The following is a 14,611-nucleotide window of genomic DNA, read 5'->3' on the forward strand; positions in this document are numbered from 1 at the left end:
GAGCCAGCGTGGCCCAGTGGCCAGAATCGGGCTTGCTTCCGACCAGTCAAAATTGGCCCGTTATGCTGTCAACTAGAGGTGTGCCTGTCGCGCCTGTCATTGCCGCCCAAGCCCGCCCACGCCCGTCTGCCTGCCTGCCTGCCCGCCCGCAACCCGCCCGCCCGCCGACTAGGCTCATCGACGACACACACGCAACAGACATAACCGGTATTCACACACTGTATCGCGCCCTGTGATTGGCCAGGAATGATTCATGTAATCCAATTGGTTAAGATAAGCCCTTTGTTGACTGGGTCTCCATCCGGGGTCTCCTATCCGTCCGTCATCGACGTAGGGTGCCAGCAACGGTGCATGGGCCCACGCCGTCATCCTCCCTAGGCAAGCTGGCCCCTTTGGCACTTCCAGATGCGGAACAGATCGGACATGGCTGTCGCCGCTGTCACCTCGCAGGCCTTGCTCGCCAATGAGCATGCAGCCAATACCGACTGCATCGACTCTGACTCGCTCGATCACCCAGAGCTGCCTTGCACGGGCGCGCGCGCGAGTGCTTCCGCTTTTGTATTGCCGCCCCCGTAGCCAGTAGACTCTTTTCCCGACACCGACACCGACACACGTCCACTGGGCACAAACCTGGGCACACACCCGCATGCGCGTGCCCAACGTCATGCACGAACACTCGAGCGTGTCATCGCTTCTCAGCATCATAGGCACTGGGAGGCACGCTGCGCGCCTGCGAGCGATCGAGCGTGGGCACGGCGCAGAACAGCAGTATACGGCGATAACGGCGCTTGCCTCGCCAGCTCAGGTGCGCGCGACTGCGGAGCGCCGTCGATGCGCTGGGTGGTCGGAGCTGGCCGAAGTGGTCTACGTGCCACAGGGCAGGCATCGGAACGAGTCCATGATGCATGCTGTTACGTGGCATGCCGAGTCCGTCGGGCTATAGCCGGAAAGGGTCGCTGCGGTGACACGAGTGCGGGGGGAGGTTTGTTCCCTTACGCCACGATCGGCACTGACAGCGCGACGCGGAATGCAGATTCAAGTGTGCGTGTTAAAGCCGCATCTGATTCTTCTCGGCCATGCTTGCTTGCTTCTGCACGCCGACGCGCCGACGCCGCCGTCCCACATTCTGCCCATCACTCTGCCTTCCTCGCGCGCAATGTACACGGGCCTGGCGGCGGCCTTCCTCGCACGCACACGGCCACCTGCACGGCCAGGCGCGAGTGTCACCGGCGAAGCGGACGCAGCGGTCGCCGGGTATCCATGCACGGGCATACCCGGCAGGCCGGCTTGCACAACCCGGCCATGACGGCCCATTCAATCCTCGGCAAGCGGCACAGCGACGGCCAGCAGGTAGCAGCGACGCCAGCGACGCCAGCGACAGGCCACAGCATGTGGCAGCGCCGCGCAGCCCCTGCAACATCCACGCCCGCGGCGGCTGAAATTGACTTCTCACATCTCTTCCCTACAACGCCCCCTCACGCCTAGAACCGCGTCCAGTGCGTGATGTCGATGCCGGCCGGGCCGCCGGCGATGAGGTTGGGCGCGTCGGCGGCAAGCTTGCCAAAGTACTCGGAGGCGAAGTGGGCTGGGTGTGAGCGGTGAGCCTGGTGCGCGCGTGGGCCAGGTGGAGGGAAGGGAGGCCGGCCAGGGAGGGTGGAGGGCTCGCCCCAATCCACCCGCCCCCGCAGCACTCACCATCAATCGCCGCCTTGTCATCGTACTCCTCGTACATGAGGAACTCGAGCGGGTCGGCCGTGCTCCGCTGGCCCTGGTAGACCGAGCAGCCGGGCTCGGCGTCGGTGAGCGAGATGGCCTTGATGTTGTTGAGGTCTGGGGGGGGGCGGGTGTCAGCAGGGGTAGGGGCGCCAGCGGGCCCACTCACGCTGCTCGAGCTTGTCGGCCGCGGCGGCGTCGACAGCCTTGAACCTAGCGATGAGGACGACCATTGTGCGTGCTGTCGTGGTGGTGGTGGTGGGGATAGTTGGATGCGGGGTAGCACAGCACCAACTCGGCTTTATACCCCCACCGCCTCCACCGCGTGCCTCGGTAAAGTGCGAGGCTCGGGTGGTCACCTCCACCGCTCGCCCTGCCCCCACCAAGCGACCCCCAACCCAACCCAACCCCCACCCGACGCACGCACGCACGCCAAGCGACGACGAGACCGGCGGGTACGCGTCGGCGACTGTCCCCGTGACCTCGGCATCGGCCTGGCTTACGCGTAGTCGCGCCAGTGTGTCACCAGCATATGTAGCATCCCCATCACCGTTCTCGTCTATTCTGCCGCGGTCGGCACGAGGCGGATGAGGTGATGGGCTTGCGGGTCGCGATCGGAGGGTGATGCGGGAGCAGCTCAACCTCGCGGCACTGTGGGCTCGACGACCCCGTGCAGCCGTGCACGCGTGCAAGGCCTCGCGACGCCAGCCACTCACAGCAGCAAAAGCGTGGGTGTACACCCGCTTCTTCTATCGCCACCTGGTCTCGATCCAGGGATCTCCAGGTGTCACAGCAAGTATGAGCCTGGCGCTTTTCCACTAAGCCATAGCGATTGAGCGGGTGGTGGGATTGCGGTAGGGCGGCTTTGGGTGCGATTGGTGCGAGGTGGGGCGAGGGGCGAGGGCGGCGAGGGTGGCGTGGGCCGTGGCCGCTCTGCTGCTCGCCGTGCGCTGCATGCTGCTTGGCTGGGCCCGTCCGGTGGTGCTGTGCGCGCTTGGAGGAGGGAGGGAGAGAAAGCAGCCACGGTGCCACCCGCCACATGTTCAGTGACGCACGCACGCACCCCAACCCCACACCCACACCCTGCCCAACAATGCATATGATGCTCCTACAGATCCTACAGCCTCTACGCCCACGCCCACCCTAGAACACAAAGTCCTCGACCTTCCACTTGCCGACGACCTCGTCGGCGAGGCCGGGGCCCGCGACGACGGGCTTGCGGCCGCCTGGCGGCTTGCCCTTGCCCTGGTTGCGAGCGGCAGCAGCGGCGGCGGCGGCCTCCTCCTTGGCCTTGCGCTGGGCCTTTGCGTTGGCAGCGAGCGTCGCGTCGATGGGCGCGAGGAGGCGGCGGTAGTTCTGCTGCGCGGCGAGCGCGGGCGCGAGGGCGTCGTTCAGGCGTGTGAGCAGCTTCTCCGACTCGGGGAGCGTGATGAGCGTGGGGAGCTGCGCGTCGAGGAGCAGCGACGAGTGCGCCACGACGGCGTCGAGCGTCGGCTTGATCTTCTGCGGCTGCTGCGGCCACGCGGACAGCCCGTCGCCCAGGTCGGCGTGCACCTCGGCCCACTTTGCCAGATGCTCGAGGATGCGGAGCGCGCCCTTGCCGTCGATGCCGGTGCGCAGGTGGGCGCGGTACGACGGGTCGGGCTGCGGGCCGGCCAGCACGTCCTGGAGCACAGAGCCGAGGGCGACCGCGGGGCTGGGCTCGAGCGAGAGCGCCAGGAGCGCGACGAGCGTGCGCGACGGCAGCGCGGGGCTGTGCTTGACGAGCTCGCTGATGGAGCGCTGCGCGTGTCAGTGGTAGTCCCATGTCAGCCAGCCACCACCTACCCAGTCGCCAGCGGGGACGAGACCCGCGAGGATAAGGCCGCCGGGCCACATCGCATCGGTGACAACGCGGCGGTCGACGAGCGTCGAGACAATCTTGCCAGCGTAAGGGCCAGGAGCCTTGAGCTTGCCCTTGGGCGCGGCGGCAGCAGGCACAGCCTCAACCTCCTTGTCCGCCTTGTCCTTCTTCGGCAGGGCGGTACTGAACACGGCGGTGATAAGGCGGCGGACGACGGCTTCGGTGGGCTTGGCCTTTGGTCCGTGCGACTTGTCCTCGGCCTCGAGCCAGGCGGCGAAAGCCTTCTCGGCGCGCTCGACGTCGGCGTCACCCAGCGCAGCCGTGACCGCGTCGACCATCTTCTCCGCCAGCTGGGGCAGGCTGCTCGCGCCGGGGAGGCTGAACACGGCGCCGGCCTTGGCCGCATTCCCAACGAGCAGGGACAGGCCTACGCCGTTGGGCGGCAGGTGGATATCGGACACGTGGATCACGCTCCGGCCGGCCGTCGCGCTCCCCGCGTCGGGGTGGGCGAGCACCATGCCGAGGACGATGTGGGTGGGGCCGGGCCGGGCGAGGACGGCGAGGTGCGTGATCCCCGTCGCTGCGGCGGTCGAGATCGCCGTCGAGGCGAGCACGGCGGGCAGCTCGGGGCTCGGCACAACGAGCGCGACCGTGGGCGAGGGGGACGGGACGGCGATCGCGGCGAGGGCGCGGCCCGGCGTCGCAGAGAGCACGGGCAAGCTGAGGGCCACGGCAGGCGTGGACGGGTGCGCGAGGGGCACGCCGTCGCCCGCGCGCGCGCTCTCGAGGTCGGCCACGCGGCGCGAGTGCACGCGGTTGAGCGTGTCGATGGCGGTGATGACGCCGTCGTCGTTGATGTCGGCCGCGAGCAGGCCGTGCTCGGGCACGAGGGCGACGTCGAGCGCGAGCTCGGCGCGGTCCCCGTCGATGGTGTAGACCCGGGCACGGCCGCGCTGGTCGACGACGGCGACGCGGCGCCCGACAACGGCAGCGGCGAGCGTGCGCGCCGCCTTGTCTTTTCTCGCGAGGGGCGACACGGTGAGGTCGGACGAGACGAGGGCCAGGGCGCCGTCCGCGCCGACTGCGACCAGCGGCCACCCCCCGGCCGTGGGGTGCAGCGAGTGCACCGCCGTCTCGAGGGCCACCGTCTTGCGCTCACCCTCGTCCCCGCACCACACCCAGAGCGCACGCGCCTCGCCGCGCACCCCGTCGCCGGAATGCACGCCCACAGCTGTGACCCGCTCGCCGCCGTCCATCGCGTCGTCCTCGCCCGCGGGGGGCACGAAGCTGACGGGCGCGGTGGCGAACACGGTCGATGGGGGCACGGTGAACGACGTTGTCGGCTTGAGCGTCTTGATCTGACAGAGTTAGTTGCGCTCACGCGTACCAATCAACTCACATCGTAGGTCCACACGCCGTCCCCGTGGACAGCGGCCACCGCCAGCCGCGACCGGCTGCCGTGCACCGGGTTGAGGGTGACGTGCGGCACGCGGGACGACGACGCGTGCGCGTACGGGAACGTCGCTAGTGATGTTGGTGCTGATATTGACGCCATGATGCTGGTTGTCGTCGATGTTGAGGCTTCGAGATGGGCTGGGGCATGCATTCGGCTGTCTCCAAAGATTGAAGAGTATCAGAAATATTCTGTTACGTAAGCGGCGATGCAGGGGGTACGCAAAAAGGAAAACCTTATGGAGCCAGGGTGGATCGAACACCCGACCTAGCGATATGATAACTGAACTTCAGTCGCTCGCTCTCCCAGCTGAGCTATGTCTCCATAATTGTTAGATGATCTTCCTGTTTTCCGAAAATCGTCCTTGCCTATAAGCTCACAACTTACCGTGAGTATCGCTACAACCTGTTCTTGGATCTCAAGGCATCAACGCATTTTTTCCTGCTTAGGTCTGTTTGGTTGGACTAGTTATTTCACCTTCGTGCCCGTTCCTAGATGATGAATGGTGACATGTGCGTGCTGTTGTGGCGCTCACGGGGTTGAGAGTTGTTGCACTGGGCTCTTCTCCCTCACACGATACCCCAGTGTCCGCTGAGCCCCACCACTGGCCCTGCCTGCCTCTCTGTTGAACTCGATCGGGAACGTTTCGTTTGTAGTCCCCGTGACTGCATCCCAGGACATGGCCTCTCCACGAGCATGCTTCGCGCACCGTCCCGGACCATGAGGTTCTACTTGCGAGCGCTGGGGGAGGTATGAACAGCAGCCCAGTCAACCTGCATCGAACTCACATGGACTTCCAGGTACGGGCGTACGCGGTGACGGAGTGCTTCGCGAGCTCGCCACGGATAACGAGGTAGACGGCGGCCTGGATGTCGGTGGACCGGAGCGTGGCCCTGCTGTTCATCCTGGCTACAGTGGCGGCCTCGGCGGCGAGGCGCTCGAAGAGGTCCTGTATGCACTCGTGCACGATCTGCATCGCCTTGACGCTGCCGGTGGTGGTCAGAGCCCGCCCCGCGTGTCCACTTCACGCACCTGATGCCCGTGTCCGGGTGGACCTGCTTGAGCACCTTGTATATGTAGGTGTTGTAGGTCTCCCTGCGCTTCTTTCGGCGCTGGCGCTTCCCCTCCGTGGCGGTGACAGCCTTGGGGTTCGCCGCCGGTGTCTTGACGGCCTGCGGGGGTTAGGGCGCACGCGTGCGGTGGAGCGAGGAGCGCGGGTCAGTCAGCTCACCTTAACCGGGTTGTTGGGGGCAGTGACTGCCGCGGAGGTCGCGGGGACGAGAGACTGCATGTCAGCTGTGGGTGGTGAGGAGCGCATCGGCGATGGCGAGGAGGGCCAGAAGAGTGTCTCCGGGCGCCTTCGACGCGCTCGTGGCAATGTTTGCTGTGTTAGGGGAGGTTGTGGTGGCGAGCAGGGGTTGAGCACCCACCATATCTCCAAGGCACGAGGTGTGAGTTGTCGGTTGGGTTTGAGGGTGATGTTGCAACGTCAAAGTCGCGAATGCCTCCAGTGTGCCCTTCATAGGAGCGGGCACCCGTCCATCTGTGCTGTCATGCCATGTTCCCCAGTCAAAACGCCCGTGACACCGTTGCAAGCTAGCCGGGGTTTGGCTGGTGCCACGGGTGGCAACGACGGCTGCTGTGGCCCTCAGAGGGTCAGTGTTTGTCTGTCTGGGGGTCGGCCAGTTCACCTGCCCGTTGCACGGATGTACCCTCGGCCCGGCGCTGGTATCCTGTTGTATGGGCGGACTTTTGGGAGGCAACACCAGCAACTCGGCACGTTCGGTGACCTGCCCACGCTCAGGCACATGCTCGCGCGAGCGCCCCGACGCGTCGCAACCCGCCGATCGTCGTGGGCACAAACACACACACGCGATTCATCACGTTCATTACTCGAACCAGGGCCTCTCAAACAAAACTAGCAAAAGCGAAAGGGTGCGGACGGTAGAAAGGAGAATAGGTTGCCCAGAGGCAGAAGGTCCGGGCCGGTTTGTGGTGAAGTTACTTGGGCGACCTGGGCGGTGTGAGAAATACCGCGCGCAGCATCAAACGCACGGCATCTTGGTGACGCTCTTGGTGCCCTCGGAGATGGCGTGCTTAGAGAGCTCGCCTGGGAGGATGAGGCGGACAGCGGTCTGGATCTCACGCGAGGTGAGGGTGGCGCGGCGGTTGATCTTGGCAAGATTGGCGGCCTCGTTGGCGAGGCGCTCGAAGAGGTCCTGCACAAACGAGTTCATGACCTCCATGGCCTTCTTGCTGAGGGGTGAGAACCCGTCCTGGATCCCGGAACCACTCACCTGATGCCTGTGTCTGGGTGCACCTGCTTGAGGACCTTGTAGATGTAGCTCGAGTAGGTCTCCTTGCGCTTCTTGCGACGCTGGGGCTTGCCGTCGGCGGTGGTGGCGGTCTTCGAGGCAGCCTTAGGCGCCTTCGCGGCCTTCAGGTATCAGCGCACGCGTGTACAGTGGACGAGAAAAGTGAGCCAGGCAGTCAACTCACCTTGAGAGGGGCCTTGGAGCCGGTGGTGGAGTTGGGGGCGGCGGCGACGAGGGAAGGCTGGGCGTCAGTGGCGGCGAGGGAGAGGAGGTGGGAGTGGGGGGCAGGGCGCCAGTGGTGGCGAGGAGGGCCAGCGGGACGTCCTAAGACGCGTTCGAGTCGACTGTAGAGGCGAAATGTGAAGGCGGGGTGGGGTGGAGGGAAGGTGCGGTGGCGAGCATGAGGGTACAGTCGACTGAGGCACTTACCATGGTTGCTGGCTGTGCGAGGTGAGGTGTGTCTGGTGGTTGAGAGTGATGTTGCAAACTCAAAATCGTGATGGGTGTTGTTGGTTACCGAGACGTCTTTTATGGTCAAGAAGAGGGGTGGGGGTGGGGGGGTGGTGTGCGACATGGTGAGTAGATCGAGTAGATCGTGAAGTGGCCATCACCATCATTACTTTGGCCGTCGTTATCCAACCCTCAAAGGGTTCAGGGACACGCGTGTATGCTGCCTGTCCCTGACCGCCCATTGGCCCCAAGTCACGTTATGTTGCCGCCGGGTGGCCAAAAATGCCCCCGTGCGGGGTCTTATTTTGTTTGTGATGACGACCATGGGTGACGGTTCACAACAAAGATAAAAGGTTCATGGACCCCATCCCATTCTCCACATCACCCACTTCCTCTCACTACCGCTCTAACGCGCACTTTCACCCCGCCCACCGCACCAACCCCTCCAAACCAACCAATCACAATGTCCTCCGGTGGCAAGTCTGGCGGCAAGTCTGGCGGCGAGACCAAGTCGACCTCGCGCTCGGCCAAGGCCGGCCTCCAGTGTAAGCTCGCGCCTTCCCTCCGCCGCCCGCCGCTGACCAGCCCAGTCCCCGTCGGCCGTATCCACCGTCTCCTCAAGAAGGGCAACTACGCCCAGCGTGTCGGCTCTGGCGCGCCCGTCTACCTCGCCGCCGTGCTCGAGTGTGAGTTGACACTTCGCTGGCGACGTAACTCACCCAGCAGACCTCGCCGCCGAAGTCCTCGAGCTCGCGGGCAACGCCGCGCGCGACAACAAGAAGTCGCGTATTGTCCCCCGCCATCTCCAGCTCGCTGTCCGCAACGACGAGGAGCTCAACAAGCTCCTCGGCCACGTCGTCATCTCGCAGGGCGGTGTCCTCCCCAACATCCTCTCCGAGCTCCTTCCCGCCAAGGTGAGTCGACGTGACGTGTATGCTGGTGTGCAACAGTGATGGCAACCATTGCACATGCACGCCATGGAGCGCACATTGCCAATGAGCACAGCTGACCACCGCCAGACGACCGGCAAGAAGAAGGACCAGAAGTCGCAGGAGGTCTAAGGAAGACCAGCCTACACGTGTGGTTCCCACCCTTCGTCTTGGGGCGATACACGCGTACACTCGATAGACTCCCCGACTCGCCCCCCTTGTCACACCCACCCTTCGTCCCCATCAGTTTTTCGTTTTCGCTCCTCCTTTGTCGTGCCTGTAGTACGAGATGCACCCGTTACGTGCAGCCACCAGACCTGGCGTCGAGCACTGACAATCACACCACCCGGTATCGAGCACTGACAATGACCCCACCCCTCCCCACCCGTTCTGTCAAGAGGTGCATGGCTACAACTAGTGTGCAACAAGGTCTATGTGTGTATCGGTCAAGATGCCAACTATGGAGTGGAGATGCGATATTACCGAGTGGTGAGGCTAAGTTTTAGTTGTCGCGTCTATACGACGAGGCGTCGGCCAGTGGCGACGATGGAGTCGGCCGGCGCGACGCCGAGCTAGCTGCCTGGGCCTGGGCCTTGGCGCGGGTAGTGTCATAGGAAGGAACTGATGGGACCGACAGGTGCTCGACCTTGGGTGAGGGGGCCAAGTCAGGCATCAAGGGCACAAAGGCCGGTGGGATGCGACGCCCGTGCGGCACCGAGCCGAGGGGATATGATGGTCTCGGAGCGGCTGCGGCGGCCGGGCGCTCGCGGGGCAGAGGCGGACCGCCAGGATGGCCTGGGAGCGGGCGGACCTTTGGAGGCACGCGGTGGGACTGGGTTGTAGTCGGCTCGTTTGTCCAGACGATCGGGCGTCCCTGCGGCGCGCCTGGCGGCCTGCGCAGGCCGAGGAGTGAGCGGCGGAGCAGGTGCGGGCGGAACAGGCGGTCCCAGAGGGATATGCGCGACTTGAGGTGCCGGCGCACGAGATGCCAGCGCTGCTCATAGTCAGGGATGGGCCTCTGCGCCCAAGCAGCGGCCGCCGCACCGGCGGCCGCCTCTGCGGCGTCGCGCGCCTCTTGTATCTCCTTATCGCGGGCGGCCCGTGCAGCCGCACGCTCTTTCAGGAACTGCAACTTTGCGGCCTTCATCGACGCCACGGGGTTGGAATTTTCGAGCGAGACGTGGCCGACCTTGCGGAGGAGCTTGACGCCGTAGATGTAGATTAAGAATGCGAAGAGGTAGGTCATGGACGCGACGACGGCAAATGCCCACGGGGTCTGCTCGAGACTGGTGGCAAGCTGCGGCTCGTCAACACTGCACGCTTCGGACGGACTCACGTTCATGCCGAAGATACCGGCAACGAGGGCACCGGCGCCGATACCCAGGGTCGCCATCGAGACCTTGACGTCAAGGGCCAGCAGAGCGTTCCGAGACGAGTCGAGCATGAGCTCTGAAATCTCCTGGGTCGACTGCATGTTGGCGACCGTCGTGTCGATCTCGGACACGATTTCCTCGACCTGCTTGGTGAAGCTCTCAAGCAGCAGCTCGAGCTGGTCGTGGTCGTGGAGCGCACGCGGCTTGCCCTGCTTCCTGTCGGTGAGGTACATGGCCGACATGTCCTCGTCCGAGTCGAGGAGCTCGTCGACCGCCAACTTCACGTTCTTCGCGCGGGACTGGAAGCCAGCCAGGCGGCGAGAGTAGTGCAGCAGCTGGCGGAGGTACTCGCGGTTGATGTCGTGCTCAAGGTTGTTGAGCAGCTCCTTGACGAGGCCGCGCACAAAGTCCATCTCACTCTCGAGTGCGTTGGCGGCGGCGACGAGCACCGATTCGAGCGCGCGGTGCTCATAGTTGAGCTCAAGGTGGTGGTCGTGGTGTTCCGAGTACTCGTGGCGCTCGTGCTCGGGCAAGAGGCCGGCGCGGATGTTGCTCTGCAGATGCCGTTTAAATTCGCGCGTAGTCTCGCTCTCTTCGGTCCCCGGGGCTTCGAAAATGATAACGCGGTCGGGCTTGATGAGCGCGCGGAAGGTGAGGATGGAGATGAGGATACAGGTGCGGCGGGTGAGGATTACTGGAACGAGCGTGGGTGTGAGAGATGGTGTGAGCGAGTCGAGCTTGCGCAGATCGCGGGGCTGGCCGTCAGCAAAATGCCGCAATAACACGACCTACATCGAGGTCGTGAGCGCGGCACAGGTCAGTCTTCTTGTAGCTGCCTTCTTCCACTGTCCAATTGCCGTTCGAGTCAAGAATCGAGCCTGGGTATCAGCGCCTGGTACGAATTCCCGCACCCACAATGCAGGTTGAGCTCTCCAGCCTTGTCCATCAGGCTGTCGAGGTATCTCTGCTTGCGCTTCTGGTGCGGCCCACACTCCTCGTCGTCCTCTCCAAGCTCCGTGACGGCCGAGGGCGCGGGCAGCGGCGGCGCAGCAACCGACACGGTGAGGTCGGGGGACGGGGGCACGTCTGGCGTCCGTCCCTCGCCATTCTTGGCCGGGTCAGGCGCGGGGTTGGGCGACCAAAAGTTGGTCGAGTGCGACGGCGCCCAGAACGACGACTTGCGCTTGACGGCGGCCAACGTGCGTGCTGGTGGCGACGGCGGCGCGCTGGTCTGGAGCAGCCGGCGGGGAGCACGCGCGGGCATGGCGACCGAGGGTGGCCGCCCGCGCGCGAGGATGAGCCGCAGTGCCCCGCGTGAGGACATGCTGCGTCTGCTGTGGTGTGGTGTGTGTGCTATGGAGTTGGGCGAAATCGCGAGTTGCCGCCCGCCGGAGTTGGTGGACTGTGTCGACTCTGGCTCGGTGCCGCCCGATCCGACTTTCAATGCCGCATGACGTGTGATTTTCCACGTGGCATGATATCACCGCCCAGCCAGGGAGGCCTCGCCTCGCCGTCATGGGCGTCATCGTCGCTGCTGCCACCACCACAGCCTCGTCGACCTCGCTCGCTCCCTCACAGCTCCCCGGCCTCGCTCAACCTTGTAAACCCACCCCTGCACTGCACAGACCTTGACGTCGCCCACACCCCTCGGACACTAAACTCGTCGCGCGCGTCTCTGTGATTCCTCAAGCACCATGTCAGACAGTAAGCGTGCCGTCTCTGCCCCGACAAACCCCCTGCTCGCGCTAGACCATCCACTCATGCCAGGCACCTTTGACGCGCTCCTCGACCTGCTGCGGCGGCTCCCGCCCACGCGCATCGAGTCCAACGTCGACACTCTGATCGACCTCGCGCCAGAGTACGCCGACGACCTGCTCGCCAACGTCGACCAGCCGCTGCGTGTGCTCCACGACGAGGCCGCCGGCCGCGACTACCTCGGGTGCGACTACAACCGCGAGGGCGACAGCTTCCGCTCGCCGTGGACAGACACGTACCTGCCACCTTCGGCCACGCAGGGACCGCAGCCCTCGGCGCGTCTCCGCCAGCTCGAGATCCAGCTCAACGCGGCTTTCGACACGTACCGCGACCTGTACTTTGAGGGCGGTGTGAGCTCGGTCTACCTGTGGGACCTGGATGACGAGCCGGCCACCAAGGACATGAACTTTGCGGGCGTGGTTTTGGTCAAGAAGGGTGAGGGGTGACGCGAGGCCGGAGCGGGGCGACCGCAACGCAGGACCGAGCTGACGTCGTCGCAGAACTGCCCGGCGAGGGCAGCACGTCGTCCGGCTCGTGGGACTCGCTCCACGTCTTTGAATGCACCGAGCGGTCGCGGACGGCAAAGTACAAGGTCACGTCGACGGTCATGCTCGTTCTCGGCCAAGAGACAGCGACGACCGAGGGCAAGGGCCTGGAGAATGTGACTGGCAAGGGCGGCGTGACGCTGAGCGGCAGCATGACGCGGCAGGTGGGTGCGGCGTGCAGGAGCCGTATGCTCACATCCCAGGCTGAGCAAGACGCGCCGCTGCCAAACGCCGGCGCGCACGTCCCCAACATTGGCCGCCTAGTCGAGGACACTGAGTGGGTTGACCAGTATGTTATGACTAACCCCGCAGGATCAAGATGCGCAACCTCCTTTCCTCGGTCTACTTTGGCAAGACCAAGGACGTTATCAACGAGCTGCGGTCGCAGGCTGGCCTCGACGCGCGCTCGCACGAGGAGCAGCTGCGCGGCGAGCTGGCCGCGAGGTTGGCGCGCATGGGCGGTGGGGCGCAGTAGGCAGGACGCCGAGAGATGCATTGTATACAGTAGGGCAGGGTGCGGCGTTACGTTTGCATGGCAAGTACAACAGCTACAACCTCGACGACCCGCCGACCCACTGCCACGCGTCGCCGTCCTGCGCGGGCTCGGCGGTCCAGCCGCTGACGACGGGCAGCTTGGCCGTCACCTTGCGCACCTTGCCCTCGGCCTCGAGCTTGGCGAGGTGCGAGCCCATTGTGCGGGACGCGGCGAGGAGGAGGCCTGGGTGGCCGGACTGGTACACGAGGTGGCAGAGGTGGGAGACGGAGGCGGCCGTGTCGCCCGGCGCGCCGGCGGCCGGGAACGCAGGCGCGAGGTCCGTGGCGGCGGCCGCCGCCTCCGCATCAGCCGCGACGGGGGGCGGGAGGCCCGCGGCCGACGCGCTTGCCGCCCTGGCCTGCCGCAGCGCCTCGAGCTTTGCGCCCAGCGTGCCGGGCTCGTCGGCGAGCGAGCGGATGACGCCTACGATGATGTCCTCGCGCTCCTGCCTGTGCTTGATGTACTCTGCGATGTGGGCGTGCGCGGCGTCCCTGCCCTCTATGGCGGGCCCGTGGGCGGGGTAGAGGACGGGCGCGTCGAGCGCCAGCAGCGTCTTGAGCGAGTTCATGTCTGGGGTGTGAGCGGTGCCACTGCCGGGGCCACTTACACGCGCCGAAATCGGCAAAGATGGTCGTGCCCTGCCCGAGCACCGTGTCGCCGGTGAACACGCCCTTCTCGCCCTCGCCGAGCACGAGGGAGACCGAGTCGGCCGTGTGCCCGGGGGTGTGGACGACGCGGACGGACGCACGGGAGGCCTCGGGCACGTCCGGCGCGCCGTCCGCGATCGCGCGCGCCTCGGCCGCGCCGCTCTCGCCAGAGGCCGGATCGACGGTCGCGACGACGCCGCCGTCCGCGAGGGGCCAGAGCGGCTGCTCGTCCGAGAAGGGGACGAATGCGCCGGCCAGCGCGCGCAGCGTGTCGCCAATCGCGGCGTCGGACCACGCCGCCTCCCTGCCTGCGCGGAGCTCGGCCTCGTCAGGCGACGGCAGCTTCCACACCTGGGGCGGTGGGGCGCCGCGCTCTTTCAAAGCAGAGAGGAGGAGGGGCAGCCCGCCAACGTGGTCCGGGTGGCGGTGGGTGAGGACGACGTGCGCGATGGGGGCGAGGGCGCCGGCCTCGGTCGTGAGGCGGGCGAGGACGAGGTCGAGCCAGCCGGCCGCCGTCTCCTCGCTCGTCGTGTCGACGAGGATGGCGGGCGCGGCGGGCGACGATGGCGGCTGGAGGAGGTAGCTGTTGGTTCCTTGCAGCGTCATGAGGCTCGGGTTCTGGCCGAGGAGCCGTGTGACGTGCGCGCTGAGCCGCGCCGCGTTGGGCAGGGGCACGAGGTCGCCGGGGCCGTTCATGGGGACGCGGGGGGTGGAGGCGTTGGGGGGGGAGGTGGTGAAGGCGTGGGCGGGGGAGGTGGTGAAGGCGCGGGTCTGGCGCAGGACGAGGTGGAGATATAGCCTGCTGCTGCTGCGCGGTGCTATCATCGAGCGGGCAGGAGCAGGAATGCAGATGGTCAACAGAGACGCACGATGGCGAGCTCCGGCTACCTCCACCGGCGGCGGCACCGACCTCGGTCAGCGGCGGCGTGGGGTAGCCGGCCGGCTGGGGAGATTTCTAATCGCGGCGACTAATGGGGCGCGGCGCATTAGGCGGGTATTACTCCGCACGTGGGAGGCGGGTCTGGCAGCGGGAATGGACATGACGATGACGCC

General features: G+C 65.7%; 8 protein-coding genes and 2 non-coding genes across 10 annotated transcripts; 2 read left to right on the plus strand and 8 right to left on the minus strand.

The window, feature by feature from the left end:
* Nucleotides 1–1,481: 1,481 nt before the first annotated feature.
* Nucleotides 1,482–1,946, minus strand: Q8F55_001227 (uncharacterized protein; the record flags this gene model as incomplete). Its single annotated transcript, XM_069349860.1, has 3 exons — nucleotides 1,482–1,585; nucleotides 1,696–1,830; nucleotides 1,883–1,946. The coding sequence occupies 3 exons, from the start codon at nucleotides 1,944–1,946 to the stop codon at nucleotides 1,482–1,484; spliced, it is 303 nt and encodes a 100-aa protein (XP_069213404.1).
* Nucleotides 1,947–2,463: 517 nt separating this feature from the next.
* Nucleotides 2,464–2,546, minus strand: Q8F55_001228. The gene has a single exon. It is a non-coding gene; the product is annotated as a tRNA-Met (tRNA).
* A 310-nt stretch (nucleotides 2,547–2,856) lies between these two features.
* On the minus strand, nucleotides 2,857–5,111 carry Q8F55_001229 (uncharacterized protein; the record flags this gene model as incomplete). Its single annotated transcript, XM_069349861.1, has 3 exons — nucleotides 2,857–3,495; nucleotides 3,541–4,914; nucleotides 4,956–5,111. 3 exons carry the CDS (start codon nucleotides 5,109–5,111, stop codon nucleotides 2,857–2,859), a joined length of 2,169 nt encoding a protein of 722 aa, XP_069213405.1.
* A 137-nt stretch (nucleotides 5,112–5,248) lies between these two features.
* Nucleotides 5,249–5,333, minus strand: Q8F55_001230. The gene has a single exon. It is a non-coding gene; the product is annotated as a tRNA-Phe (tRNA).
* Nucleotides 5,334–5,737: 404 nt separating this feature from the next.
* Nucleotides 5,738–6,300, minus strand: HTB1_1 (histone H2B; the record flags this gene model as incomplete). The annotated part of the gene is made up of 4 exons (XM_069349862.1): nucleotides 5,738–5,750; nucleotides 5,798–5,995; nucleotides 6,042–6,181; nucleotides 6,241–6,300. The coding sequence occupies 4 exons, from the start codon at nucleotides 6,298–6,300 to the stop codon at nucleotides 5,738–5,740; spliced, it is 411 nt and encodes a 136-aa protein (XP_069213406.1).
* A 710-nt stretch (nucleotides 6,301–7,010) lies between these two features.
* H2BV (Histone H2B 5) lies at nucleotides 7,011–7,756 on the minus strand (the record flags this gene model as incomplete). Its single annotated transcript, XM_069349863.1, has 5 exons — nucleotides 7,011–7,023; nucleotides 7,065–7,265; nucleotides 7,307–7,446; nucleotides 7,509–7,565; nucleotides 7,754–7,756. 5 exons carry the CDS (start codon nucleotides 7,754–7,756, stop codon nucleotides 7,011–7,013), a joined length of 414 nt encoding a protein of 137 aa, XP_069213407.1.
* Nucleotides 7,757–8,237: 481 nt separating this feature from the next.
* On the plus strand, nucleotides 8,238–8,835 carry HTA1_1 (histone H2A; the record flags this gene model as incomplete). Its single annotated transcript, XM_069349864.1, has 4 exons — nucleotides 8,238–8,319; nucleotides 8,365–8,460; nucleotides 8,501–8,688; nucleotides 8,794–8,835. The coding sequence occupies 4 exons, from the start codon at nucleotides 8,238–8,240 to the stop codon at nucleotides 8,833–8,835; spliced, it is 408 nt and encodes a 135-aa protein (XP_069213408.1).
* A 370-nt stretch (nucleotides 8,836–9,205) lies between these two features.
* Nucleotides 9,206–11,400, minus strand: MRS2 (magnesium ion transporter; the record flags this gene model as incomplete). Its single annotated transcript, XM_069349865.1, has 4 exons — nucleotides 9,206–10,000; nucleotides 10,040–10,831; nucleotides 10,869–10,954; nucleotides 10,992–11,400. 4 exons carry the CDS (start codon nucleotides 11,398–11,400, stop codon nucleotides 9,206–9,208), a joined length of 2,082 nt encoding a protein of 693 aa, XP_069213409.1.
* A 370-nt stretch (nucleotides 11,401–11,770) lies between these two features.
* On the plus strand, nucleotides 11,771–12,851 carry CAP2 (F-actin-capping protein subunit beta; the record flags this gene model as incomplete). Its single annotated transcript, XM_069349866.1, has 5 exons — nucleotides 11,771–11,780; nucleotides 11,844–12,266; nucleotides 12,332–12,540; nucleotides 12,580–12,653; nucleotides 12,689–12,851. 5 exons carry the CDS (start codon nucleotides 11,771–11,773, stop codon nucleotides 12,849–12,851), a joined length of 879 nt encoding a protein of 292 aa, XP_069213410.1.
* A 73-nt stretch (nucleotides 12,852–12,924) lies between these two features.
* On the minus strand, nucleotides 12,925–14,254 carry Q8F55_001236 (uncharacterized protein; the record flags this gene model as incomplete). Its single annotated transcript, XM_069349867.1, has 2 exons — nucleotides 12,925–13,481; nucleotides 13,519–14,254. The coding sequence occupies 2 exons, from the start codon at nucleotides 14,252–14,254 to the stop codon at nucleotides 12,925–12,927; spliced, it is 1,293 nt and encodes a 430-aa protein (XP_069213411.1).
* Between the last annotated feature and the right edge of the window lie 357 nt (nucleotides 14,255–14,611).

This window comes from Vanrija albida (assembly GCF_041260175.1).
Source record: "Vanrija albida strain AlHP1 chromosome Unknown contig_1, whole genome shotgun sequence".
Classification (NCBI taxonomy): Eukaryota; Fungi; Basidiomycota; class Tremellomycetes; order Trichosporonales; family Trichosporonaceae; genus Vanrija; species Vanrija albida.